The sequence below is a fragment of the Abramis brama genome, assembly GCF_963993115.1.
Source record: "Abramis brama genome assembly, chromosome: 20".
In the NCBI taxonomy this organism is placed as follows: Eukaryota; Metazoa; Chordata; class Actinopteri; order Cypriniformes; family Leuciscidae; genus Abramis; species Abramis brama.
In genome coordinates, this window is record NC_139982.1 from 25910835 (window position 1) to 25937907 (window position 27073).

General features: G+C 35.6%; 2 protein-coding genes across 5 annotated transcripts; both read right to left on the reverse strand.

The window, feature by feature from the left end:
• Positions 1 to 1534: 1534 nt before the first annotated feature.
• LOC311071013 (major histocompatibility complex class I-related gene protein-like) lies at positions 1535 to 3627 on the reverse strand (the record flags this gene model as incomplete). The annotated part of the gene is made up of 6 exons (XM_084095225.1): positions 3410 to 3627; positions 2914 to 3168; positions 2403 to 2681; positions 1879 to 2157; positions 1738 to 1798; positions 1535 to 1637 (listed from the first exon to the last, which is right to left on the reverse strand). Exons 1-6 carry the CDS (start codon positions 3474 to 3476, stop codon positions 1535 to 1537), a joined length of 1044 nt encoding a protein of 347 aa, XP_083951351.1. The 5' UTR covers positions 3477 to 3627.
• A 1528-nt stretch (positions 3628 to 5155) lies between these two features.
• Positions 5156 to 17626, reverse strand: LOC311071257 (major histocompatibility complex class I-related gene protein-like). 4 transcript variants are annotated; one of them, XR_014603800.1, is made up of 9 exons: positions 17418 to 17599; positions 10669 to 10917; positions 10016 to 10294; positions 9574 to 9852; positions 9381 to 9497; positions 9223 to 9255; positions 9063 to 9142; positions 6706 to 6751; positions 5156 to 6490 (listed from the first exon to the last, which is right to left on the reverse strand). XR_014603800.1 is itself a non-coding variant. In XM_084095548.1 (7 exons), the coding sequence occupies exons 2-7, from the start codon at positions 10745 to 10747 to the stop codon at positions 9078 to 9080; spliced, it is 852 nt and encodes a 283-aa protein (XP_083951674.1). In that variant the 5' UTR covers positions 10748 to 10917; positions 17527 to 17626; the 3' UTR covers positions 8848 to 9077. The 4 variants fall into 4 exon arrangements, 3 of the variants coding, with proteins under 3 accessions (XP_083951674.1, XP_083951672.1, XP_083951673.1); XM_084095548.1 differs by lacking the exons at positions 5156 to 6490; positions 6706 to 6751 and having other exon boundaries at positions 8848 to 9142; positions 17527 to 17626; XM_084095546.1 differs by lacking the exons at positions 5156 to 6490; positions 6706 to 6751 and having other exon boundaries at positions 8848 to 9142; positions 17418 to 17605.
• Between the last annotated feature and the right edge of the window lie 9447 nt (positions 17627 to 27073).

The following is a 27073-nucleotide window of genomic DNA, read 5'->3' on the forward strand; positions in this document are numbered from 1 at the left end:
AAAAGAGTTACAAAATAATAAAAAGGGCACCCACTCCCTAGAACTGCCAGTTTAAGTATATTTACAATATTTACAGGAAAAACAGAGATTCAGTTTTAACAGTTGGTTTCACAACAGAAATAAAATGTCTCTACTTCAATGTAGCAATGTTTAGAAGTTAACAACAAAACAATTTGAAAGTTTACTAGATCAGTTACACCTGAACAGCAGCAAAGCTTAGAATCAACAAAGAGATACAACTAGCAGTGAACAACAAAAAAATAATTTCAGTATCTGGTATATTACTATTAAGCCATGTTTCAGAAAGAGTAATGATGTTAGGTTTATATAATACAACCCATGCACAAAGTAAGTCAATTTTAGGGATAAGACTACTAATATTCAAATGCACAATTTTTATTCATTTAGCATCATTCATTCAGAAAGCAAATACTGGTAATGTTACTACTGTCACTGCTCAAAAATAAGTAGTTAGATCCAAAAAGGTAATGCAAAATTATAGAGGTTGCAAGATTCATTTGATACAATAAAACAAAAACACACATCACATAAACCCACATACAAAAATAAACACAAAAAAACAACACCCTTCAAGAAAGACCCAGCAACCCCAGACACCATGTTCCGGAGTATTTCTGTGAGTAAACAACACTATGCGGGTAAAGAACATCTATTAAACTCAAGGCTCTGCATTAGTGTGAAATAATGGAAAGTGAAGCTCAAACAGAGAGAATAAAAAAAGGGGTACTTCACAGGCAGCATTTAAAGTCGGTAAGGGGCAATATTAATCATACGCTAGAAGGCTATACCACACGAGGAGAGAGAGAAAAAAGAAGAAAAACCATGACACAGTCAGTTTGCGACAGCAGGATGTAAACAACAACAACTGAAAGCAATCACCTGTTGCATCAAACTATAACACAAGAAGAGTGTCAATAACACCTCAAGAAACTATACAGTCGAGTTGTCACATATTGTGAAGAGAAAGAGAGAAAAAAAATAAAAATTGCTTGCAACAGCAGGATGTAAACAAACAACAACTGAAACCAGTCACCTGTTGCATCTAACAACATCTATCTATAACACTAGAAGAGTGTCAACAAGACCTCAAGAAACTTTACAGTAGCGTTGTCACATATTACAAAGAGAGAGAAAAAAAAAGTTCATTTGCTGTTCTGCAGTAACTGCTGATATGCTCGTGTGCAACAGCTAGGTCATTGGCATTGGCCACCTCATCAGGTAACTTATGGAGAAGTTGAAGTGGACATGAAGACAGCTTCAGCGTCTTTGTGGCAGCTGAAACGCTGTTGTTTGTCATCAACAATAACACACAGCGTACAAGGATACCGAAGAAAGTACTTCATATTGAGTTCACGGAGCTTACGTTTGACAGGATCAAAGTTCCGGCGTCTCCTCGTCAAATCGGCACTGAAGTCTGGATAGATGAAAATGCGACTCTCGCTATATTCCAACTTCTTTTTCTCCCTAGCAAGGCGAAGGATTTTTACCTTATCCTGGAAGTTAAGCAGTCTGATCATGATTGACCTGGGACTGGCTCTGTCACTCTGTCGGACAGACGGAGAGCGGTGGGCCCTCTCAATGATCGGTGTAGTAGGGAAGTTGCTTCGTCCCAGGAGCTGTTTGATCAGTTGATCATAGACTTCAGATTTCTATATAACATTATTACCTCTTGGCCTTCTAAGCCTTATGACTGCCACAATCACACATATCACCAACATCAGGACAACAACAGCAACAGCAACAGCAACTTCTATGTGACGTCTGGAAGGTTCATCTTCTAAAAGAGGAAGCATTTAGAATCAAATCAAAACATTAAGATTTTATCTGATACTTTCTATTTCTGTAAAAGCTCATTACCTAACTCAATGATCAGTTTGTTGTCCAGACTGAGGTGTGTAACAGAGCAGCTGTATTTGTGTTTGTCTGCACTGATCTCCAGACTCTTCCTCATCTGGTACGTCCCGTCACCATTGGGCAGCAGATCTCCTCCAGTGATCTCATGATCAGATACAGGCTGTCCATCTCTGAACAGGGTCAGGTTGATGTGACGAGGGTAAAATCCTGTTGCCAAACAACTCACACGAAACCCTCCAGAGTCTGAGTTTGCTTTCTGAATGAATCTGATTTTTGGTGCTGCTGTGGAAACAAAAAAAGAGAGGTTATTTTACTCCACATCAAAGAACTTTTGACTTGTTAATGTGAAGATTTTAGAAGATTATTTCAGAGCCTGCTAGATTTTTTTTAAACATATGGACTTTATAATTGCAGATATAAAAAGAATTCCATGGTCATCATAAAACAGAAACTTTTAAAACAGGCACTTTTAACGCAGTTTACATCAGCTAAAATGTTTGTCATAAGAAGCGCCCTTGAGTACTCACCCTTTCTATTAACTTCATTTTGTCTCTTTTGTAGGTAATACTTGAGGGTACTAATACAAACTGGTTGATAGAACTTCATATATTTTTGTTTAAATTCTTCCAGGTGAGGTTTGAGAACATCTTGTGAAATATTTAAAATCACTTTATAAGTAAATGTGTTGTTAAAGTAACAGATCTCATCTGTGGTGCAGCCTCTGGCCGCATCTTTTGTCAGCATCTTTCCAGAATTGTTGAGGTCCAGCAGCTCACACACAACCAGTGTCTGATAAACATCAAGACCTGTGAGGGAAATGAGGGAGAAGATTGTCATAGACTGGCCTAGTCTTTTCAAGGAAAGGTTAAATAATCACAAATCAACTTTACGCCTCCAAATATATTAAAATACATTTTAAGAAATTCTAAATTTGCTTATCATAGATTGTATGTATAATTTGATTAATACAGCAAGACAAAAGAATTGCGTCACGTCATTGGCTCACGTCATTATGTGTATTCGTGTGAGGATACTTACTGTCTTTTTGGCTGTCTCGCCCTAACAGTGCGGCTCTTCTCAAAAAGGAGTTATACATGTAGTCACTTATACCCTTTATGTCATCTGAATTAACCACATCATCCTCATTCGTCGTATTCCCTCTTGGAAAATATGTCTTTGAATCATAGTATCCAACTGTGATGTCATCCAAAGTTGTTGTGTAACTAAATTCAGGGAATTGTGTTTTACCATGAATGTAAGTTGAAAGCAACCACAAAGAGTGAGAACCTGAACCTGAAACACAACACGGTTGTTGTTGTTTTAACAATAAGTAGTGATTTTCTATCTATTTCTCCATCTACTCCATCTAGAATATACAGTTTAAAACATGGTTCTTGAATGATATGACTTGTCAAGCTTTCAGCATACATGAGTAATGCTCTATGAAGATCAGTAGCGAGATAACATCTTGAATTTCATTAATTGAATAGCATTATGCCTACGTTTTAACAATTCATAACCTTTTGAAACTTACCATTTGAAGCAAATGTTGGAGGTAAAAGTACAAGTAACACGAGAATGTCTATCCATATTCCCAGCATTGTTTCAGTCTCTCATGTTTTAGAAAATGATGTGCACATTTTTAAACTAGTATCTCTCAAAATGTTACAACTTATACGTTGTTTATCGAGTGTTGCCGCCGAATACGAAAGAAATTATTCTTTAGTTTCCTGTCTAAATGCCAGCAAGCATAATTCATTTTCCTCATTCCATTCTATTTGAGCGTTAAACCACACATGCGCTGTTGTCACCTGTCCGCACAAGCATGAAGTCATTATTCAGGCATTAGCTACAAACACAACCAGAGTTCACAGGCAATGCTACTGTTTTACAGTATTGTAGAACTTTACAGTGTGGATCGTCTCTGCTCTAGGAGGATAACAAAATGTAAGCATAAAATGCAACATGTTTACAAGAAAGAATAGTTGCAAACATGAGGTCCCTAAGGCTCTTGTAGAAATATTTAAGATTCTTTTTGTATTCCATGGTACAGGAATGTGCAGTATAGCCTATATGATAATCTCTTTGTGGTTCTGCAATAATGTTTTACTCACAGTATTTATTTTATTACAGAGCAAATTTTTATTTAACAAACAATTCAGATTAACTGGATAAACATTGAAGTACTTTAAAAGTTTTTTTGTTGTTGTTGTTTTTTGTTGTTGTTTTTTCTCAGTATACACAGTCCACCTGGTTATGTTTTTTGGTTGACCAAAAATGTTTTATGTTTTTTTATATATCATATATATAATACAGTGTATACTATATATACAGTGTCATATATTTTTAAGCAGATTCAGCCACCAGCCAGTCTGTGATTTCTCATTGGTTTTCAGACACCCATTTTATATTTGCTTTAGCCTACGAATAGATTATTATTTTAGGTCATTTATTATGTTATATAGGTCAAAATAGTGAGTTTGTCCCATTCAGAGCCTGGTAAAAGAACAAAATGCCACCATAAAAACAAAATAATTGGCTAATTATTTTTGTTCATACCAGTTTTTTCCAAGAGCCAAAAGCGTGACTGCTCCACCCCTGCCTTCATCCAGTTGATGGGTATAATCCATTCATAACTATAAGAATGAGTAGAAATAGACATAACACTAAAGAAAACAGATCAGTGATCAGTAGACCAGTGAACTAGCCTACACAAAAATTCAGATTCTCAGAATTATGAACAAATCTGTTTTCCTTATAAATCTTTTAAAATATGTAGGTTTACAAGACAGTGTAAAACTGTGAAAAAGTATTAATAGGCTACTCAATCAAAAGATTAAATGGCCTACAACTACAGTACATGGCAAGTATACTTAGAATACTTAATTATACTTTTAAGTAGAAAATATCTCAATCAAAATATTAAGTACATGTATAGTTCAAATATACTAGGACATTTCTGTCAGTATAAGTTAAGTGTACTTATGTGCAATTTTTGTATATTTCTGTGAAGTAGGATAGCCTATATAAAAAGTAGAAAGTATACTTTCTTATTTTTAGTTTAAAAGAAAGTATACTAACAACACACCTGAATACAATTATTTTTCGTAAGGGTCCCTTCATATCAGTAACCTAATGAAAGGTGATTTATTGTCCATGAAGAGGATTGATGTTAGTTGATGATTGCTGGAAGCGTTGGGTGATGCTGCATCCACACCACCAGGTGTCAGCATAAGTTCTGTATAGCAGGGAGTGAAGACCATAGACATAAATAATAAATATGGTCTAGTTTATTATTTAATGATTTAGAATGGAAAAAGAAGAAGAAAAACAAAGAAGAGGAAAAAATATCTTCTTTTGTGTTAGACAGAATAAATAGTCAAACAGGTTTGGAACAACTTGAAAGTGAGTAAATTACGAGAACATTTTAATTGGGGAAAAGTAACTGAGATTAATAGCAAGTGTAAACCATGATAAATAAAAAATAGGTGGCATGCTTTATACGAATTAAATTATATAATAATTATATTATATTTGTCACCTTTAGAGATCATAAATCAACTCATAAAATATGTTTTAATGATTACTGTAAAAAATAAAAGAAAAACAGGGGTGAAGTCAGCTAAAATGGTCCATGTTTTGGTAAATTACTTATAATACCATCAAATAAGCTATGAATGAGATCTAATGATATTTTTATAAATTAGCATTGGTTTCAGCACGTACCTTCTTGAGCCACAGCACAACATTCAGGTAAAATGGGCCAATATAAAAGTAGGTAATTTCTGCTTAAATCATTTTATTTGTAACAGTAAATTGACACTATTGGCTTTAGCGTGTCATAGTAAAACTATAAATGTATTTCATTAAATAGAAAGTTGAACAAATATTTCATTAAAAAATGCAATTAAAAATTAACTGATCATGTTGTATAGGTGTGTGTTTCTGTGCATTAGTGTCTTTTGTGTGCATGTATGTGTGTATGCTTGTCAAATATTTGTCAAACATGGTTAAAGATTAGAACATCAATTTCTGTGTAACTTCTGTGTAAACGTGTGTGTGTATGCAGCCCATTTTAGCTGAAAATTGTGGCATTTTAGCTTAACATGCCATTTCTGTACAAAGAAAACAGGAAAAAAGGAAACGTCACATTATCTAAGACGAAATTCTGGCAGTGTCAGAAGCAGAGTTTCACACACAGTCCTGCAGTTTTTGTGTACTAGCCACCTTTTCTATCCCGCATGTAAATGCAGGTCACTGAACGTGTCTCGTATTGATGAACTCCAGACAAGTCTTCTTTTGCGTTTCTGTTTTTAGCGGATCTTGAATGGCCGTACATTCTGACATTTAATGATAACTGGGATCCAGTGTGACATGGCTTACAGCGGCGATCATGTTGGTAAAGTCTGACAATCAACAGTTGTAAAAGACTATTCAATCGTACAGTGTGAACCCGGTTTAACATACAGTGAAGATGAAAGACTGTAATGAGGTCAATGTTATTTTTGAGGTCATTTTTTAGTTATCTGAACACATTTCTTTCATTCAAGCTAAAAAAAAAAAATGTGCAAATGACATTAACTTCAGGATGCTGTTTCCATGTTTTCTTCAGATTCTGAAAAATAAAATATAACATACTTTTTTTAGATTTAGAATTTAAGTAGGCCTATACAAATTCAATCATTAACTTCATTAACCAGTTTTCTCATTTGTCATTTACTTATGATTTGGACTGTAAACAACAGCAGGCTACTGAAGATTTCACTCATTAGACAGAAACTAGGTCATAAGACATTGACTTTTGGTAAAAAATAAACAAAAATAACATACCGGTACTCACTAGAAGCAGCAGAATAATGACAGTTTAATGAAGACACTGTATAACGTGAAAAAATATAATTAACATACTTAATATAAATTAAAATATATTCATATTTATCTTAAGCATCACATCTATAGGCTCACTGAATGATTTAGCATTATTTTGAGATGGTCCTCACTGCAGAACACAAAATCCACCTTACATACCTAAACCTACCCATCTCCACCCCCTGATCCCTAAACCCACCCCTAAACCTACCAATCTCCACCCCTTAGATCTGGATCCAACTCCGCCCCCTGGATCTCGTGTACAGGTGCTACTGATTATTTCGGCTGTTGTCCTGCTCGTCTCTTATATATGACAACTCCTGTTACAAACACCAAAAGCAGAGCCAAAACTATCAGCAATGAGGGAATCACTGATTTAAATGGTTCTCCATGATCAAATTCTGAAACAAACAAGTTAAAAAGGACACAGACACATTAGAAACACTTGAAAGGGGTGGATTTTGGAATCCACTGCTGCTTCAATGTATATGTAATGAGTGATTATAATCAAGGTATTAATCAATATTTTTCCTTCTAAATATCACGAGTTGAATGACATCTCTAGGCTTGTGAGATTTTACTTTGTTATAGAAGTTGCCAGTGTGATCACTGAAATGTCCTTTTCATGTATTCTCTAATGTCTGTATTTGATATCTGAATGCAGTAACAGCGCTTGCTTATTTAGCCCGACTTCCAGAAATGAAATATGGAAAGATGTTTTGTTTTGTTAAGGTCCTCAACATGTGTCAATACATACTGCTGTTTTTCTAGGGTACCCTGACAACTATAAGTCACAGGGGTCATTGAAGTCTATAGTTTAAGGGAACCTTTCTCAGGTGTGTGAGTTATTCTTCTTGGTTACAGGTTAAGGAAGCACTGGCATTATGGGAGATTGACTGAGTTGTTGTTCAGGACATGTTGGCGCCCAGCAACCCAAATCTGCGACCTGGAAGATCACGACGTGCCTAACTTCAGGGTCCGAGTGTCAGCCGCATAATCGATGGAGATATGCTTCAGTCTATCTGTATATGTGTGGAAAATTACTATGTTTATCTATTTCTTAGCCAATCAGAAACTGCAACCTGAAGCAAGGACGTAGCTTAGACCTTGGTGAAGGGTATAACTGCTGTGATCTTTGTAACTGTAAGCGGGGCGGCCTACGAACTCCTGTGTGAGTCTTGAAGCAGATTCTGCTGATGAAACTGCAGACTGTCTTCAGTAAAACTTTTCTTCAATTTATTATAATTCTGACTCCTGGTCTTCTTTCAAACATCTGGTCCTTGGGTCCTAAACTGTTACCCCCCTAACACATTAATATTGTATTAAGTATTAATAAAACACATATTAATATAACACTAAAACTAATATAAAAGTGCAATGTAGATATGTGGACATGTTTTAAACGTGTCTGATCCTCCAGACAGATGTCAGTCTGTGACAGTGTTGTAAGAATTGAGAAATTACAAAATGCCGGACAGTCTGGTTGAAGAGCGACCAGACCCTGAGAGGACAAAGGACCTCTCTGGAAATGAACATTTGAGCTAGCCCTCGTGCACTATCGAGACGAAAGTCTCACCTCCGAGTCATCCTAATCTACATTTAATTCCCTGTAAATGTATAGTTTAATGTGAATGATTATCACAGAGTATTTTTCATGTTTGGTATCATTTAAAATGTCTCAGTGCGACTGGTACAAATGTCTCATTTCCAAATAAGTAAAACAAAAGGAAATAAGGTTTTTAAGAGTTTAGGGATAACTGACACCCAAAGGAAGGTGGTCTCTAAGCAAATGGTCTCTTTCGGTCTCACTTGAGAGTGAGACCTCTCCGACCTCATGTATATTATCCTAATGTTGAGTTTGCATCTTCTCTCTATTCCAGAGCATTTGATGTTTTGTATCGATTATCTTTGAATTGATTATGAAATTGGCATGGTACATTTACTTGACATAATAAATTGTTACATTTGATTATTCTAACCGACTTTGGCATTATTTTCATCAGAGTTAAAAGGAGTAGTCAAACATTCGCTCATAATTAATGATCCACAGATATCATTAAAGCCTTTTCATTTATGGAGTCAGATGAAATAACGAGAGAATACTTATTCAAATGTATTGCATTTAATCAAAAAATACTTTGCCTCGAGAAAAGACTGTAACATCGAGCGCGAGCCTTACAGTGTGTTTTAGCAAACATTGATTTTACAGAATAAAATCCGAGATATTGGATCACTAAAGATGTTTAAAACACAAACATATAAAGTACAATCTTTAAAAAAATATGTATCGAAAACACAATTATGTATCATTCATTTACTTGTTTAAAGATGTTTCACATCTCCGTGACTTCCTGCTGTGGTTTATGCATTGGTGGTTTTTCTACACTCTCTTCAGATCCTGAAAACAAAATAAATTTTCATTTTCATTTTAATAAGTGAACAGAAAATGTTATGAGGTATTGAAAACTAAATACTCACTCGTAGCAGCAGAATATTCACTTTTAGATGAAGCTAGAACATTAAAAAAAGATATTTTTTTTAATGACAATGGTATCATAAAATATATATATATTGGTTTTATATTTTGCATCATGTCTATCACATCTGGCAGACTCATTTTAATTTGTAGATCCTACCTGCTCGTCTGCTCTTGTATTTATATATGACGGCTCCAGTCCCAAACACCAACAGCAGAGCCAAAACTATCAGCACTGGGAGAATCACTGATTTAAATGGTTCACCAGGATCAAATTCTGAAACAAACATGTTAAAGCTGTCAGATTAGAAAGACAGTTCTGTAGTATATTTTACATTTTCACACCTCATTACCTAAAGTGACGTCCAGTTTGTTGTCCAGACTGAGGTGTGTGGCAGAGCAGCTGTATTTGTGTTTGTCTGCACTGATCTCCAGACTCTTCCTCATCTGGTACGTCCCGTCACCATTGGGCAGCAGATCTCCTCCAGTGATCTCATGATCAGATACAGGCTGTCCATCTCTGAACAGGGTCAGGTTGATGTGACGAGGGTAAAATCCTGTTGCCAAACAACTCACACGAAACCCTCCAGAATCTGAGATTGCTTTCTGAGTGAGTGTGATATTGGGCTTTACTGTATGAGAAGAAAAAAACAAGAAAAAACATACAAGAGGTGATTCAGAGAACGTTTTACATGTATAAATACATGGGTTTATTTTTAATCCTGAGGATTTACGCTAAACCGTTACATTTGTAAAACAAATTTAGGGAATTTAGATATGTCCTTGAGTACGTACTTTTTCTGTTAATTTGATCTCTTCTCTTTTTGAGGTAATTCTTGAGAGTTGTTATACAAACTGGGTAAAAGGTATTTGTAAATTCCTGCTTAAATTCTTCCAGGTCAGGTTTGATCAGTTCTTGTTTAATATTTTCAGTCACAGTATAAGTAAATGTGTTGTTAATGTAACGCAGTTCATCTGTGGTGGAGCCTCTGGCAGCATCTGTAACAATCATCTTTCCAGGCTTGTCGGAGTCCAGCAGCTCACACACAACCAGTGTCTGGTAAACATCAAGACCTGTGAGGGAAATATGAGGGAGAATGGGAGATGGTCAAGTATTGGCCTGCTTCATCTTACACTCTTTGTTTGGCAAACCATTTTAAATATTTATATATATATATATATATATATATGATAACTCTAAAATTGTCTTTGTAAATAAAACATAATTCCTTTGTGTTTGTACACATCTGAATAATTTTCAAAAACATTTTTATAAATATAATTAATTCATATCACTTTTTTGGGGGTGGGGTTAAAAAAAACCAATCAATTTAAAATCAAACATTAAAAATATGCTCATCATAAAGATGTATTTAAGCAATTGAATATGTACAGTATGAATAGCATTTTTAAATAGATTAATAGATGTCATTGAGCCAGATACTTACTGTCATTTTGGCTGTCTTGCCTTAACAGTGCGGCTCTTCTCAAAAAGGAGTTATACATGTAGTCACTTATACCCTTCATGTAATCTGAATCAACCACATCATCCTCATTCGTTGTATTCCCTCTTGGAAAATATGTCTTTGAATCATAGTATCCAACTGTGATGTCATCCAAAGTTGTTGTGCTACTAAATTTAGGAAATTGTGTTTTTCCGTGAATGTAAGTTGAAAGCAACCACAAAGAGTGAGAACCTGAAAAACAAATGTATTATTGGTGATTACAATGGATAATTGTTGATTATTGATTATTTGATTCTTGATTTCTACCATAGTATATGAGACTGTATACAATAAAAATGTTAAGCTACATCCTATATTTACTTTTACTTTTAAACATAAGCCTTGGAATCTTGGCATTGACTTCCACTTTCAATCAGCATGAAAATGATATGGGAGCGGGGCACAACTTTTTGACTTGACTCAGCTTGTGAGGGTTTTTTTTTAGTTTTTTTAGTTTTTTTTTTTTTTTTACATGTCTAGTACAAATATATGGTCTTGTTCATTAAAAAAAGAGAATGAAGACACTGTGGTTTTTTCAGTGAGCGTATGGCTCAATGGCAGGAAAAAAATAAACCAAACAATTTTTTTTAATTAACCAAACTTTTTTTTCAAGGTAGTGTGTCGATTCAACTGAAAATCCACATATTACATATTTTAAAATATTACATAATTCATTGATGCCTGTTTGTCATGTTTAACACCGACCAATCATCATCTGGCACAACAAGTTCAATTTTCATTGGACAATGTGAAGTGGAGTTGTTTATTTTAGTCAATGGTAATTTTTCAGGTCATTCATAAATCGTCTGAAAATTACATGGACAGACAAATTTACATTTATGAAGCGATCTGAATCTGTGTCGTTGAAACAATGATGTTAATTGATTACAAAGCACTGCACAAAACCAGCACCAAAAGTAGCATTAATGGTACTTACTCGTAGTATTCAAGTCACTTGTACGCACCGTTTACCATTTGATCAAACTATCATAGTTGGTTAAATGAAGCCCAGGCGCCACCTACAGGCCTATTATGTGAAGTGTAGGCTGACAACAACACGCGAAATGGTGACGTGAAAGGACTTTATTATTTTAAAAATGTTTATTATTATGCAGCAATAGTGTATATATATAATAGTAGCCTATGTAGCGGTCAAAAAGTTGGACACATTACTATTTTTGATGTTTTTTAAAGTGGTATCTTATTGCACATCAAGCCTGCATTTATTTGATCAAAAATACATGAAAGAAATATTACAATTTAAAATAATGGTTTTCTATTTTAATATAGGCTACTTTAAAATTGTATTTATTTATGTGATGCAAAGCTGAATATTCAGTATAATTACTCCAGTCTTCAGAGTCACATGATCCTTCAGAAATCATTCTAATATGCTGATTTATTATCAATGTTGGAAACAGTTGTGCTGCTTAATGTTTTTACGGAACCTGTGATGCTTTTTTCAGGATTCATCGATGAATAAAAAGTAAAACAAGAAACGCATTTAATTAAAATAGAAATTCTTTACTATCACTTTTTATCAATGTAACACATCCTTGATGAATAAGTATGTATTTATTTATTTATATTTTCAAGAAAGAAAGAAAATTACTGACCCCAAACTTTTGAACGTCTGTATATTGGTACAAAAGTATTGATTTCTGTTTTAAACAAATGCTGTTCTTTTTTTTACTTTTTAAACTCAGAATCCTGAAAAAATATATTAAAATAGAAAACAATTATTTTAAATTGTAGTAATATTTCACAATATTATATTTTTTTTTTTTTTTTTTTTTTTTTATCAAATAAATGCAACCTTTATGAGCATATGGCCCTTTTTTTACATTTGAGCCTCTGCCCCTGAGGAACTCTCTGCACGTCCCTGCTAATAGCGTGGCACATTGTAACAGAATTACGTAACTTAAAAATAACTTTAGTCAGAAATGTAGGCTACTTCCTATTATTAAATATTTGTTCTGCCATACCTTTTTTAATGCATTTTGCATATAGTGTTGAAATGGCAACAAGTAAATGGGTCAAGCGTTTTTTCATGCTAGCATAGAAACCTTAAACCACGTGTTACAACTAACCCCAGGTGTGTCCGTATAAAACAAGGTTGTGCATCGCTCTACCACAACTGCTACTGCACAACGCTCTATTCAGGTCATGGAGATTATACGCGATAATTTTCATTAATCTTAAATTCATTCCTTGAAATAGATTAGGTTTTAAAATTCTAATAATATGTAAAAATGTAGGCTAAACAACTTACCATCTGAAGATGGAAGTGAAAGTGCGAGTAAGAAAATGAGGACATAAGATTGTGTCCATTTGCACTGCATGCTTTTAGTCTTCAAATATTCTGCACAATGTGCCTGCACATGTACCGAGTTAGAATATGGCTGCATCGGATTTTTTTTTTTTTTTGCTCGACATGGCACGTTCAACTTTTAGATCTCCTTTGCGATTCCGCAGAGGGAAGAGTGGGAGTCCGCAGACCTGGAGCCGGTAGATAGATATCATCAGTGGTGTAGTCTAGTTTTTTGTAGTGAGTATACTGTACCCCAAACCCCCCCCCCCCCCCCCAGAGTTTTATCATTCTCTGTCTTTACCAAGTTCTCTTTAACTTGCATCTCATAAAGGTATGTTTGTTTTAGCTACTGAAGGAAATCAAAATCTCTTCTGTCTAAACTTGTATAAACTAAACACCCATCTCTTTCTGCATTCCAAACCAATAGCTTGTCTAGTAAATAAACGACTTACAGAGACATACATGGACATATTTGTAATATCATTTTCAGTCCATCATCAGAGGCCAAAAGAAATCAAAGTGGCTTGACACTTTTTCCAAAAGTGTTCCACCAACGAGTTCATGTGCCATTGTACTTTGAAGATCAGGAGCAAAATGATGCAATCCACATTCACCTGACATTAATTCTGGGCAGCACACACACACAGTGACAAGATCAAATTCACCATGGATGTCCTTTTTTATTTTTTTTTATGTTTAATTTTTTTATCAGTGAGCAGGAGCACTTTAACAGGAGAATAGAAAAACAGTTAAAGAAGAGTGGCAAGCCATCATCATAATTCATAAATGGTGTTAATAAAAATATTTTTTGTAAAAAAAAAATATATATATTGTTGTCTCTTTCTTCTAAATGGCCCTTGGAATTTTAGAAAAGGGATGTGTGTTTGTCTTCATAAAATGCCAGGAAATCATTTCCAAAACTATGCCATTCGTTTGTGCTGCGTTTGTGCTGATTTGTGCCGCAAAAACCAACATTTGTGCTGGTTTCGTGTTTGAGATATTGAACATTATTTTTTGGGTTGCGTGACGTCACTCTCCACCCCATGTCCTTCAAATCGCTCCAAACCGGTGTCATTCGTTTGTGCTCGGTTTGTGCTTGTTTGTGCCGTTAAAACAAACACTGTATCTGTTTTCCTTTCGCAGATATAACAAATTTAATTCGGGAGCTGTGACGTCACTCTCCACCCCACCTCATCTAAATCGCTCCAAACCGGTGTCGTTCGTTTGTGCTCGATTTGTGCTTGTTTGTGCCGTTAAAACAAACACTGTATCTGTTTTCCTTTCGCAGATATAACACATTTAATTCGGGAGCTGTGACGTCACTCTCCACCCCACCTCATCTAAATCGCTCCAAACCGGTGTCGTTCGTTTGTGCTGGTTTGTGCCGTTGAAAGAAACAGTGCAACTACGATCCCCTCTTAAACATAAAAAAATAAACTTTTTAAGTACAGTTACATAACTGTCCACCCCATATGGTCCAAATCGTTTCAAAACTGTGCCGCTCGTTTGTGCTCGATTTGTGCCGTTACGATGAACATTGTATCTTTTTCCCCTCCTTAGAAATAACACATTGGATTCGGGACAGTGACGTCACTCTCCACCCCATGCCGTCCAAATCGCCCCAAACCGGTGCTTTTTGTTTGTGCTCGATTTGTGCTGTTTTGTGCCGTAGAAAGAACCATCATAAATGATTCCATTCTTTAGACATCACAAAATCTTTGGAGGAGTAGTAACGTCACGCAAGCAAGCCGCGCTCTCCATCCATCTCGTCTACAAACCTGTCCGGTTCGTTTGTGCTTGCACAGGGCCGCAGCTGTCAGCGTTCTTCTTTAGATATGGGAATGTTTTATTTTAGATTTATTTTATTTTGTGCTATTGACATTTGGTCTTTATATAATCACCAATGCACTACGATATGTAATGTATAGGCTACTGTCACTACTCTGGCTGTAAGCTACGTGTGACTGATGCTTAATTTTGTATTAAAATAAATTAAAATAACCAATAAAAAAAAATTATTAAAAAAATTGTGTAGTGTCTTAAGTTTTCTGAATTAGGCCTACTTTTGACAGCTTACAGTGCCTGTTTGTGCTGTAAAAAGTTTCGTTTGTGCTGCTTCGGTTTTTTAGACATTAAAATCTATTATAATCTTTTATGCTGCATCGGGTTTTAAAATATTAATCACTGAATGTTTGGTCGATTCAAAACGAAAGATTTCGGTTTTTTAGACATTAAAATTATATTTTTAGGTCATTCTGAGGTCACTCAGGTTTCACGGTTTCCACAAACAAAAACATAAATAAAAAAAACAAGCAATGTGTATTAAACATTGATAAAATATAAGAGCCTTTCTTAACTGAGCAGTGAGCACCAATAATAATTGAGCACAAAATCAACATCTTACGATTTCTAAAGAATAATGTGACATTGAAAACTGGAGTAATGATACAGAAAATTCAGCTTTGACATTACAGAAATAAATGTCTTTCGTTTTGAATCGACCAAACATTCAGTGATTAATATTTTAAAACCCGAGAATGGAATCATTTATGATGGTTCTTTCTACGGCACAAATCGAGCACAAACAAAAAGCACCGGTTTGGGGCGATTTGGACGGCATGGGGTGGAGAGTGACGTCACTATCCCGAATCCAATGTGTTATTTCTAAGGAGGGGAAAAAGATACAATGTTCATCGTAACGGCACAAATCGAGCACAAACGAGCGGCACAGTTTTGCAACGATTTGGACCATATGGGGTGGACAGTTATGTAACTGTAGCCTACTTAAAAAGTTTATTTTTTTATGTTTAAGAGGGGATCGTAGTTGCACTGTTTCTTTCAACGGCACAAACCAGCACAAATCGAGCACAAACGAACGACACCGGTTTGGAGCGATTTAGATGAGGTGGGGTGGAGAGTGACGTCACAGCTCCCGAATTAAATTTGTTATATCTGCGAAAGGAAAACAGATACAGTGTTTGTTTTAACGGCACAAACAAGCACAAATCGAGCACAAACGAACGACACCGGTTTGGAGCGATTTAGATGAGGTGGGGTGGAGAGTGACGTCACAGCTCCCGAATTAAATTTGTTATATCTGCGAAAGGAAAACAGATACAGTGTTTGTTTTAACGGCACAAACAAGCACAAATCGAGCACAAACGAACGACACCGGTTTGGAGCGATTTAGATGAGGTGGGGTGGAGAGTGACGTCACAGCTCCCGAATTAAATTTGTTATATCTGCGAAAGGAAAACAGATACAGTGTTTGTTTTAACGGCACAAACCAGCACAAACCGAGCACAAACGAATGACACCGGTTTGGAGCGATTTGAAGGACATGGGGTGGAGAGTGACGTCACGCAACCCAAAAAATAATGTTCAATATCTCAAACACGAAACCAGCACAAATGTTGGTTTTTGCGGCACAAATCAGCACAAACGCAGCACAAACGAATGGCATAGTTTTGGAAATGATTTCGTTTTATGGGGTGCCAACTTCACGGAGGTGGCACACCTCCGGTGCGAAACGACCACCATTCAACCCGAAATAAGTAATATAACCATTCCAGTGACTCCGAAGCTGTTCAGTTAAGGTAAAAAAGTTACTTAGTTCACCTTTAATGAAATAAGCTAATGAGTGAACAGTGGCAACATGCCCATAGGGTACACTGTAACATGAGGGGCACAATGTAACAACCATATGACAGCTTAAGATGTTGTCTGATCTAATAAAAAAAAATTATACTAGAAAAACTAAATTATTTTGTAAATAAAATACAATTCAAATACATAATTCAAATAAATTAATGCCATTTTTTAATAATTAAAATAATCAACTTTTTGAGTTCAACAATGAACACACTGCAAATACAGATATAGGCTACAACATAGTTCAAAACAATGTGAGCCAAAGCAAAATAGATGAAGAAACGCATTCAGACATTCAGAAAAACACAATGCTGAACACAACACACCGCTCTCATGGAACAAGAGACAAACAGACGGGTCAGTTTTGCATTTCATGAAATAATCATTTCTGAATATTGAGCTCAACTCGCAGTCTTTACTCACAGTCGTCTCTCTCTCTCATGGTTTGCCAATAGAATTCATTAAAGTTATATGGTAATAACATCACTAACATCAAAGAATAGCATAGTTCTAATAGCGTGGCACATTGTAACAGAATGCCCCACCACCACCTCAACTGGGATTTATATCTGGCTAGTGATCTTTCTTGTTTTAGAAAAACTGAAATGAAAAAATAACTTTAGTAAGAAATGTACTTGCTATTATTAAATATTTGTTCTGCCATTTCTTTTTTTATGCCAACAACTAGGTTTTAAAATTTGAATAATATTTAAAACCATAAACAACTTACCATATGAAGCAGATGGAAGTGAAAGTGTGAGTAAAAACACGGCACACGATTGTGTCCATTTGCACTGCATGCTTTTAGTCTTCAAATATTTAGCAAAAAATTAGGCTACCTGCACAGGTACCAAGTTAGAATATGGCTGCGTCTTCTTCTTCTTCTTCTTCTTCTTCTTCTTCTTCTTCTTCTTCTTCTTCTTGTAGGATTCCGGCAGTGTAGACGCTGCTGAGCGTATTACTGCCCTCCACAGGTCAAAGCTTGAACTAAATTCTTGCAAACAGTCCTGTGTCATGCAAGAACTGAAGAACTGCCTTGGAGATCAGTTTATGCTCGTCAGTGTCCAAACAAAGATAAAACAGAAAAAGCTTTAACTCCAAGTCCTGCCAGTTTAACAAAGAATATTTATTTCTGCCCTATACTTTCTGCATTCTAGGAAAACATGCCCTACTGTCTCAAGACTCCCACATTCACACAAGCCAGAAACATGCTTTCCTACAATGCACAAAGAATTTAACCCACAGTGCCCTTATGGCTGCGTCTCAGCCTATGTTTAGTTTTTTCATTAAAGGGGTGATTGATTATGATTTCATTTTTTTAACTTTAGTTAGTGTGTAATGTTGCTGATTCAGCATAAACATCTGCAAAGTTACGACGCTCAAAGTTCAAAGCAAAGGGAGATATTTTCTTTTAAAGAAATTGCTTTTTAAGGACTACAACAAACGGCTGGCAAGGACTACACAAGATTCCTCCCGGGCTAGTGACATCACTAACCCTAAAATGTACATAAACCCCGCCCCCAGGAACACGATTTATAGATTATCATGACAGAATATGCTAATCAATGACTAGAAGATAGTTAACTCCACATCAGCTACATAAATTCATCAACTAACCATTCAGAAATGTTGTCAACATGTTGTCACTTCTTCTTGAGTCTCTCCATCTTTCTCTGACTTCGGTTTGAACATAAAAGGCTAAACGTTTTTGAAATTTTCAGGACACAAGCTGTTGTAGCTCCACCCTCTGTGCGGAAGCAGCAGCTCATTTGCATTTAAAGGGACAGACAAAAAAAAGTGCATTTTTGCTCACCCTCAAAAAGTGACCATTTTAACATGCTATATAAGAATATCTGTGGGGTATTTTGAGCTAAAACTTCACATACACACTCTGAGGACATCAGAGACTTATTTTACATCTTGTGAAAAGGACATTATACCACCCCTTTAAACAGGGCCGGCGCGCCCATATAGGCGAACTAGGTAATTGCCTAGAGCGGCACTTTAGTAAGGGCGGCAAAATGCGTGCCATCCGGTAATGAACAATTCACAAAATAGGCTATATGATTTGTTGAGCTGCCGCTGCCCCGCCCCGCTCCGCCCCCTGCTCTCACGAGTCATGAGTCATGACTGAGTGATGGGAAGTTCGGATCATTTTACTGATTCTCTTGTTCGATCTCGTTCATCAAAATGAACGAATCTTTATTTGAGTAATTTCGTTCATTTAAGTGGCTTTAAATGTTATACTTTTAACAGCCAAATTCCCCGATCACATCCACCTACGCAATGTTGATCATATTCTGAATTAATAAATCATTATAATGCAGTCAAAAATGAAGCAATACATCTAAAAATATGCCCATTAAAAAGGAAATGACATGAACTCTTGAAATGTTCAAAAAGTGGGGTCACCTGCTTCTTGGTGTAGTTCTACAACAAGAAATTCAACATTCACACTAATCTGGAATCAATATACACATTTTCTAAGGAAGAATGTTTTTCAATATATGTGAAGTATTTTACAGACCTGTAAAAGTTCATAGACATCGGTTTGTGTAAACATGAGGTAGAAATAATCCAGGTTGTTGAGAGCAGACTGCCATGGCATATATTCCCTTTCTTCAATTAAGTATTTTGTAGTTTTTAGCGCTACAGTGACAGGAATTATCTTCGCCCTTCAAAAAAAATTATGATTCAGTATGGAACTTAATTTAAATGTGCATACACAAATAAAAAATTATATTACATTATATTATATTTTTCAACAATTATATTTTATATCTCAAGAAACTGCACCTAATTCTCTATATTTTACTCTATGTATTTTTACCTTGCAAGGTTAAATGCATCATCCACTATCTGAGCTCTGTTTATGACTGGGATGACCTTTAAAAAAGAAAGAAAGAGATAAATGTTGTAGCGTCTGGACCAATCAGACACACACATATTATTCATTTATTTAATGAATAATCCAGCAAACTCACTCTCCCAAATAAGGCCTGTGAAACGTTCCCCAAATGAAGCTAACACACTGGCAGGACGCAGTGTCTTGTTACAGGACACACACTGAGACGGAGTTTTACGATCGAAAAGAATGTCCTGAGAGCTGTGACTCTCACTTAAATTCTTGCAGAGGAAGATAAATAAAAACCCTGTTAATCCTATATATATTCTATATATAACCACTTGATAAATGTGTAAACATGTATCTAATTTTCCCATCTCATGATTTTCCCTTTTATGTGGCGTTTGTATTCTTGTAAACTCAATTGGGTTAATGTTTCAGACTTTGCATATTATGGTTAACCAACATTATATGTGCGGCATGTTTGGTCTCTAAAAAATCCAATCTTCGTCTCCGATTTGTTAATTTACATTACATGTTGCTAACTTTGTGATGCATTAGTATTATAAGAATCTTAAAGATTATTTTCTTAAACACCCAAAGAAAGTACATATTCAAATGCCCTGCTAGAACACAAAGGGTCGTAAAATTTCCCTCCAAAGGGAAATCTTCTCATTGGCTCTTGCACCTCCAGAGGTTGTGCCATCTTCACGCTTTAAAGTCACTGATCAGCTTTTAGCTCCCTCTTACTCCCTTTCTGAAATGCTGACGTGAAGATGATGCTGAACTAGAAGCCTCCAAGGACCCACCAAGCTTGTGCCAGGCTGCGGCCTTGTCTTTCCATTCACCAAAGATACTCTGACTACCACTGGTTCTCTCTCATCATCAGCAAAGATCAACTGGAGCCTCAACAAATTGCATCAGGGCAGTTTAATTCAAATGGGCGAGACATGCAAGTATCAAACTTAGTCTCATTATTTGATACATTAAGTATCCTTACCCCTTTAAAGAAGGGCATGTTAGAACTAAACTGATGGTTTGCTCAAGGCTGTTGATCTGCTGAATTTCAAACAATACTATAATTTCTTGCTTTCCTGTATTCTGCTTCAGCTCTTTTTCCCTTGGTAAACTGTATGCATGTATGTGTGTGTATGTTAGAGTAGTTTAAGTGTTTAGACTAGTTAATAAAATCTTGTTCATGTTACACGTAAAGTTGTCCGTGTCTCAAGCTCATAACTGGAGTCACTAATCATTTAGATCTTGGTTACTGCTCTTAGTAGTATTGTAAATTAAGAAAGACATTTCCCATGCCCCGGAAATGTACATTTCTTAGAGTTAATAAACAATTGATCCTGAGTGTTCATGGGACAAATAGGTTAATTGATTGTAATATTAATTTACGACAGTAAAATTAATTATATTAACTAATCCAAATATGCATAATCAATTATAACCAGTTATTATTGATTATTGATATTTCATATAGAGCTAATTTGCTACAATGTGGTCAGATTTATTAATTAGAACTGAGTCTGTGATTTCAATGACACGTCTCTGTCTTTACCTCATGTTTCTCATTTAGTTGACTCAGGAGACGCTCCCAGTTCTCAGTGTCATAGTTCACTCTGTAATATCCTGTGATGTTCAGATTCACCAGCACCCATTCATTTTCAATCGTCTTCATATCATTATGAAAACCTATGAATAGATTATTATTTTAGGTCATTTATTATGTTATATAGGTCAAAATAGTGAGTTTGTCACATTCAGAGCCTGGTGAAAGAACAAAATGGCACTATAAAAACTAAATAATTGGCTAATTATTTTTGTTCATACTATTTTTTTCCAAGAGCCAAAAGCGTTCATCCAGCCCTGCTTTCATCCAGTTGATGGGTACAATCCATTCATAACTATAAGAATGAGTAAAAATAGACATAACACTAAAGTAAACAGATCTAAACACAACATTTTATGCTCAGATATAGGTTTGGAGATGAGTTAAATGTAACTAAAAGTAGCTACTTACATGGAGTATAACCATTTTTTAAAGGTCCCGTATTATGCCCCTTTTCACAAGATGTAAAATAAGTCTCTGATGTCCCCAGAGTGTGTATGTGAAGTTTCAGCTCAAAATACCCAACAGATCATTTTTTACAGCATGTTTAAATTGTCATTTTTTGGGGCTCAGAAAAACGAGCTGTTTTAGTGTGTGCCCTTTAAATGCAAATAAGCTGCTGCTGGACGACCCAGGGGGCGGAGCTTCATTTTTTGGGGCTCAGAAAAACGAGCTGTTTTAGTGTGTGCCCTTTAAATGCAAATAAGCTGCTGCTGGACGACCCAGGAAGCTCCGCCCCCTGGGTCGTCCAGCAGCAGCTTATTTGCATTTAAAGGGCACACACTAAAACAGCTAGTTTTTCTGAGCCTTCAAAAAAAGTCTCTCAGGACAATCTCATCTTACGGAATGATGATAATATCAGAAACTCTCAGTAACGGTGTTCATTTCGAGTCGGACAATAATGCCTACAGAGTCAGAGTGCTTTATAGAGATGAAACAGGTATAGTTTAGTAGTTTAATTACGGTTATTATAACGTATTTGTCATCTGCTTGTATGTATCCATTATTTATTAATAGCCTAAGTCTGCTGTCTGAATGATGATCAAACATATACTGATGAGTTTAATAAAGTTTATTGTACATCACACAAAAGATGAAGCGTCAGTTTTACTTCAGAAAATCACCGTAAGAGCTGAGTAAACAGTAAGTTATAAGAAGTGCGCAAGTACATAAACGAATTTCGGTAGAGTTGAGGGAGCATTCCTGTGGGCGGAGGTTAGTCAAAAAACGGTTCTAGTGACGTCATTAAAGAAGGAAGTAGAGGGATGTAGTCCAAACGAGCCATTCGATGTAGGCGACTTCTGTTAAATAAAATATCTCGCTTGGCATTGAACTTTGAGCTTTATAATTTTACAGATATTATTTATGCTCTAACAGCAACATTACACACTAACTAAAGTTTGAAACATGGGATCACGAAGAACGGGACCTTTAAAGGAGTCAGATTCGTCACTTATTGGGGTCCCCTGGAAACATTTCCGTTGTGCTCTGTGTTATTTGCAGCGCTTTTGTGTATTTGGTTGTGTTGTGAACGTTTACAGCTTGTTTCTGTATTTGGTTGTGTTGTGAACTTTTGCAGCTCGTTTCTGTATTTGGTTGTGTTGTGAGTATTTGAAGAACAGTGTTGTAAAACTGATGAAAATGTAGTCTTAATTTGCGTGTTTTTTCTATTTGCATGTGTTTTCTTCAGTTGCAGCGCATTGAACTCTCTCGGCCACCGTACAATATAGGCCTACTAGTTGTAAACTAGTAAGTGTAGGCTACTGTTTGAACACTGCGTGGGACTAATTGGCCCACTTTTTAGTAAATAAAAGTAGCCTATATGTTTAAGTGTAACAGTAGTAAACTTTAAGTGCACAAATAGTTCACTTAATTGGTCTCATTCATGAAACACGAGCAGAACGAATTTTTGTGCAAATCGTGTGTAAAGTGGTTCTGGCGTAAATTTTCGGATTCATTAAAATGTTCGTATTTTCCAAATGTTAGTTGGTACGAAATAAAATCTACACCTGCTCCCAGCCACGTTTAAATAGTGCGCTTAACATCCGAACATTTGCTCATTAATAAGGCTGCATTTTAATTCACCTTAATCGGGAAGCCTACATAGGCTACTTACACAGCATTTTGAAAAAATATTAGCCTATACACAGCAAAATCCCCAGAGTTAAATTAACTCTGCTCAGAGAACATTTGGTCCCTCTCTACAGAGAGTTAAAATAACTCTGAAACAGAGTTAAAGTTAATGAGATACTTAAGTGATTAATTAAGTGATGATTGGGCATTAATGATGAACACCTGCTGTCAACAAGCAGAATCACTGAAGGAAAGAGAAACAAGAACAGAAAAAAGAGAAACACAAGAACTTCAACTGACTTCCAGCCACAGATGAAATCAACTGAAGACAAAATAAGACATTAAATCTCTCAAGATCTCAGCAGAGGAGGATTAAACAACTCCACAAACCACATTACCAGCTTCACTTATTACTGACCAGATTGACTTTATTTCTGTTATACATTTACAGAAGTTCGTATTGAGAATTAACAGAGGTTTAGATGTTGACGATTTATTGAAAATGGTTGGTCACCATAATGGAGATGAGTGTTTCCTTTAGTTGGGCAGTTTGACTCTTAGCTTATTTTTTTGTGAGTTTGTGTTTTTTGTAACAGTTTTTACCAAAACACATAATTTGTTGCAAAGAATGCCAGACGCAAAGATGTTCAGGTGATCTAGTTTTCAACAACAAAAAGTAGAATGATGCACTTATATCATCACTGTCCAAAAGTGATCATTTGATGTTAATAGATTATATTCACTAACAATACTCTCTTGCCACAGATTGGACATTTTGAATTTTTTAAATACATAATAGGGGATTTTTTTTTTCTAAGACACAGACATCAAGAATCAGCATATGAATCTCAACAATGGTGACATGTTTCATGCCGCAATGCATCCTGGGAGCCATGAGTTTTATACTATTGTGGCTCCCAGCATGCATTGCAGCATGAAACATGTCACCATTGTTGAGATTCATATGCTGATTCTTGATGTGTTTGTCTAAAAAAAAAAAAATCCCTATAATGTATTTTAAAAATCTAAATTCAGAATGTCCGTTCTGTGGCTAGAGAGTATTGTTAGTGAATATAATCTATTAACATCAAATTATCACTTTTAGACAGTCATGACATAAGTGCATGTTTCTACTATACGTTGTTAAAAACTATTTCACCTGATCATCTTTGTTTTTGGCTTTCTTTGTAACAAATTACGTGTTTTGGCAAAAACTGTTACATAAACCACAAACTTGCAAAAAGAGTCAAACTGCCCAACTAAAGGAAACGCTCATCACCATAATGGTGATCATACATTTTCAATAAATCGTCAACATCTAAACCTCTGTTAATTCTCAATAAGACCTTCTGTAGACGTCTGACAGAAATAAAGTCAGTCTGGGGTGCGTTTCCCGAAAGCATCGTTGGCCAACTATGGTCGCAAGTTCATTGCAATGTCCATTGAACTCTATTGGTAACGAGGGAACTTGCGACCATAGTTGGCTAACGATGCTTTCGGGAAACGCACCCCTGGTTAGTAATAAGTGAAGCTGGTAATTCTGTTTATGGAGTTGTTTAATCCTCCTCTTCTGAGAACTTGTTGACAGCAGGTGTTCATCATTAATGCCCAATCATCACTTAATTAATCACTTAAGTATCTCATTAAGTTTAACTCTAATTCAGAGTTATTTTAATTCTCTTTAGAGAGGGACCAAATGTTCTCTGAACAGAGTTAATTTAACTCTGGGGATTTTGCTGTGTATATAGTAATTACATAAGGTTTTTCTTTTTACTTTCATTATGAGAGCCAGTAGGCCTCTAGCATCTGCAGTTACTGCAGTGATACGCCACTATGTATGCTTGAAAATAAAATGTGTCGTTTTGAATGACCTTCTGATAATAAAACTTCAATTTCTGCATCTGAGAAATTTCTCTTTTTCATCCGCTTTTGAGAAGACATGTTGAAATCCTTCGTTTGGTGTCATAATATGATTCCCATATAGTTGTCAGTCGGATTTAATGGGCGGGATTTATGGTAATTGAGAATGAGCGTGCATGCGCGTCCCATTTACGACTGGTTGGAATTCATTAACACACACACACCTTTCACTGTCACATCTGACGTTTACAAAGTATTTGTGAATCAGGAGAAGAGTTTTCGGGAAGGTCTCTTTACGCGCAAATCACTCACATATTTACTCATATATTTACGAATGTTTCATGAATGAGACCCAATGTGAATCCGGAGATTCTGTATGAGTAATAGCCCCCTCTACCGTATAACAGTGAAAACACGGAGAGCTGGAAAATTCGGTCAGTGGCAGAGAAGTAGATATGAAGTAAATTCCTATAGTTTGAACACTACCAGTGAACTATCCTACACAAAATTAAAAAACTCAGAATTAGGAATAAATCTGTTTTCCTTATAAATCTTTCAAACAATTAAGATATTTAAGCAAAATAAGAAAAAATGTACTCTAGTTTATTATTTAATGATTTAGAATGGAAAAAGAAGAAGAAAAACAAAGAAGAAGAAAAAATATCTTTTGTGTTCCACAGAAGAAATAAAGTCAAACAGGTTTGGAACAACTTGAAAGTGAGTAAATCATGACAACATTTTAATTGTGGAAAAGTAACTGAGATTAATAGCAAGTGTAAAACCATCATAAATAAAAAATAAGTGGCATGCTTTATATGAATTAAATTATATAATAATTATATTATATTTGTCATCTTTAGAGATCATAAATCAACTCATAAAATATGTTTTACTGATTACTGTAAAAAAAATAAAAAAAACAGGGGTGAAGTCAGCTAAAATGGGCCACATTTTGGTAAATTACTTAGAATACCATCAAATAAGCTATGCATGAGATTTTTAAAAATTATATGGGTCTTTTAAATCTTTTAAATGTGAAAAAGTATAATTGTTTTAAAATGATGAGAGTTAGAGTATCAGCACGTACCTTCTTGAGCCACGGCACAACATTCAGTTAAAATGGGCCAGCTGTTCAGTTAAAATGAGCCAATATAAAAGGAGAACAACAGGTAATTTCTTCTGAAATCATTTTATTTTAAACAGTAAACTGACACTATTGGCTTTAGCGTGTCATAGAATGCATTTCATTAAATAGAAAGTTGAACAAATATTTCATTAAAAAATTCAATTAAAAATGTGAAAAATGTGTGTGTTTCTGTGCATTAGTGTCTTTTGTGTGCATGTATGTGTGTATGCTTGTCAAATATTTGTCAAACATGGTTAAAGATTAGAACATCAATTTCTGTGTAAACGTGTGTGTGTATGCAGCCCATTTTAGCTGAAAATTGTGGCCCATTTTAGCTCAACATGTCATTTCTGTACAAAGAAAACAGGAAAAAAGGAAACAGTGCAAAACTAACTCAAAGTCCAACTGAAGCAAAACACAAACACAGACCGGATGTGATACATACAGTATGTATTAAAGCCGGGTTAACACTGTACGATTTTGGCCACGATTTGTCCATCTGAGACAAATTTTGAGAATCATGAAAGATTCCTCTGATCCTGGGCCAAAATCTTAAGTCTTTGATCGCCACATTATCTCCGATGAAATTCTGGCACAGTCCTGCAGTTACTTCTCTTACAACTGTCAAATCAAAAACCAATAGAGAGCCTAAGTCCCTCCCCTTCCGGTCGACCACCATGGGACCTTATTTCGGAAAAATATTGTATGGTAGTCAATGGCGAGAGACAACAAATATTTTGATCTCGTTTGAATTGTGCCCTGATTTACACATATGATGTTTGTCAATTTAAAAGATACATTTTAAAGTCAAGAAAGTCGCAGCTTGATGTAAAACTGCTGAGGTATAAGACTGTGAAAATACGTAAT

Coding starts and splice junctions, on each gene's coding strand:
- LOC311071257 (XM_084095547.1), bottom strand. CDS start 13,133: ATGCAGCCATATTCTAACTCGGTACATGTGCAGGCACATTGTGCAGAA. Junction 10,295..10,668: donor GCAAGACAGCCAAAATGACA/GTAAGTATCTGG, acceptor TTTCCCTCACAG/GTCTTGATGTTTACCAGACA. Junction 9,498..9,573: donor CAAACTGGACGTCACTTTAG/GTAATGAGGTGT, acceptor TGTTTGTTTCAG/AATTTGATCCTGGTGAACCA.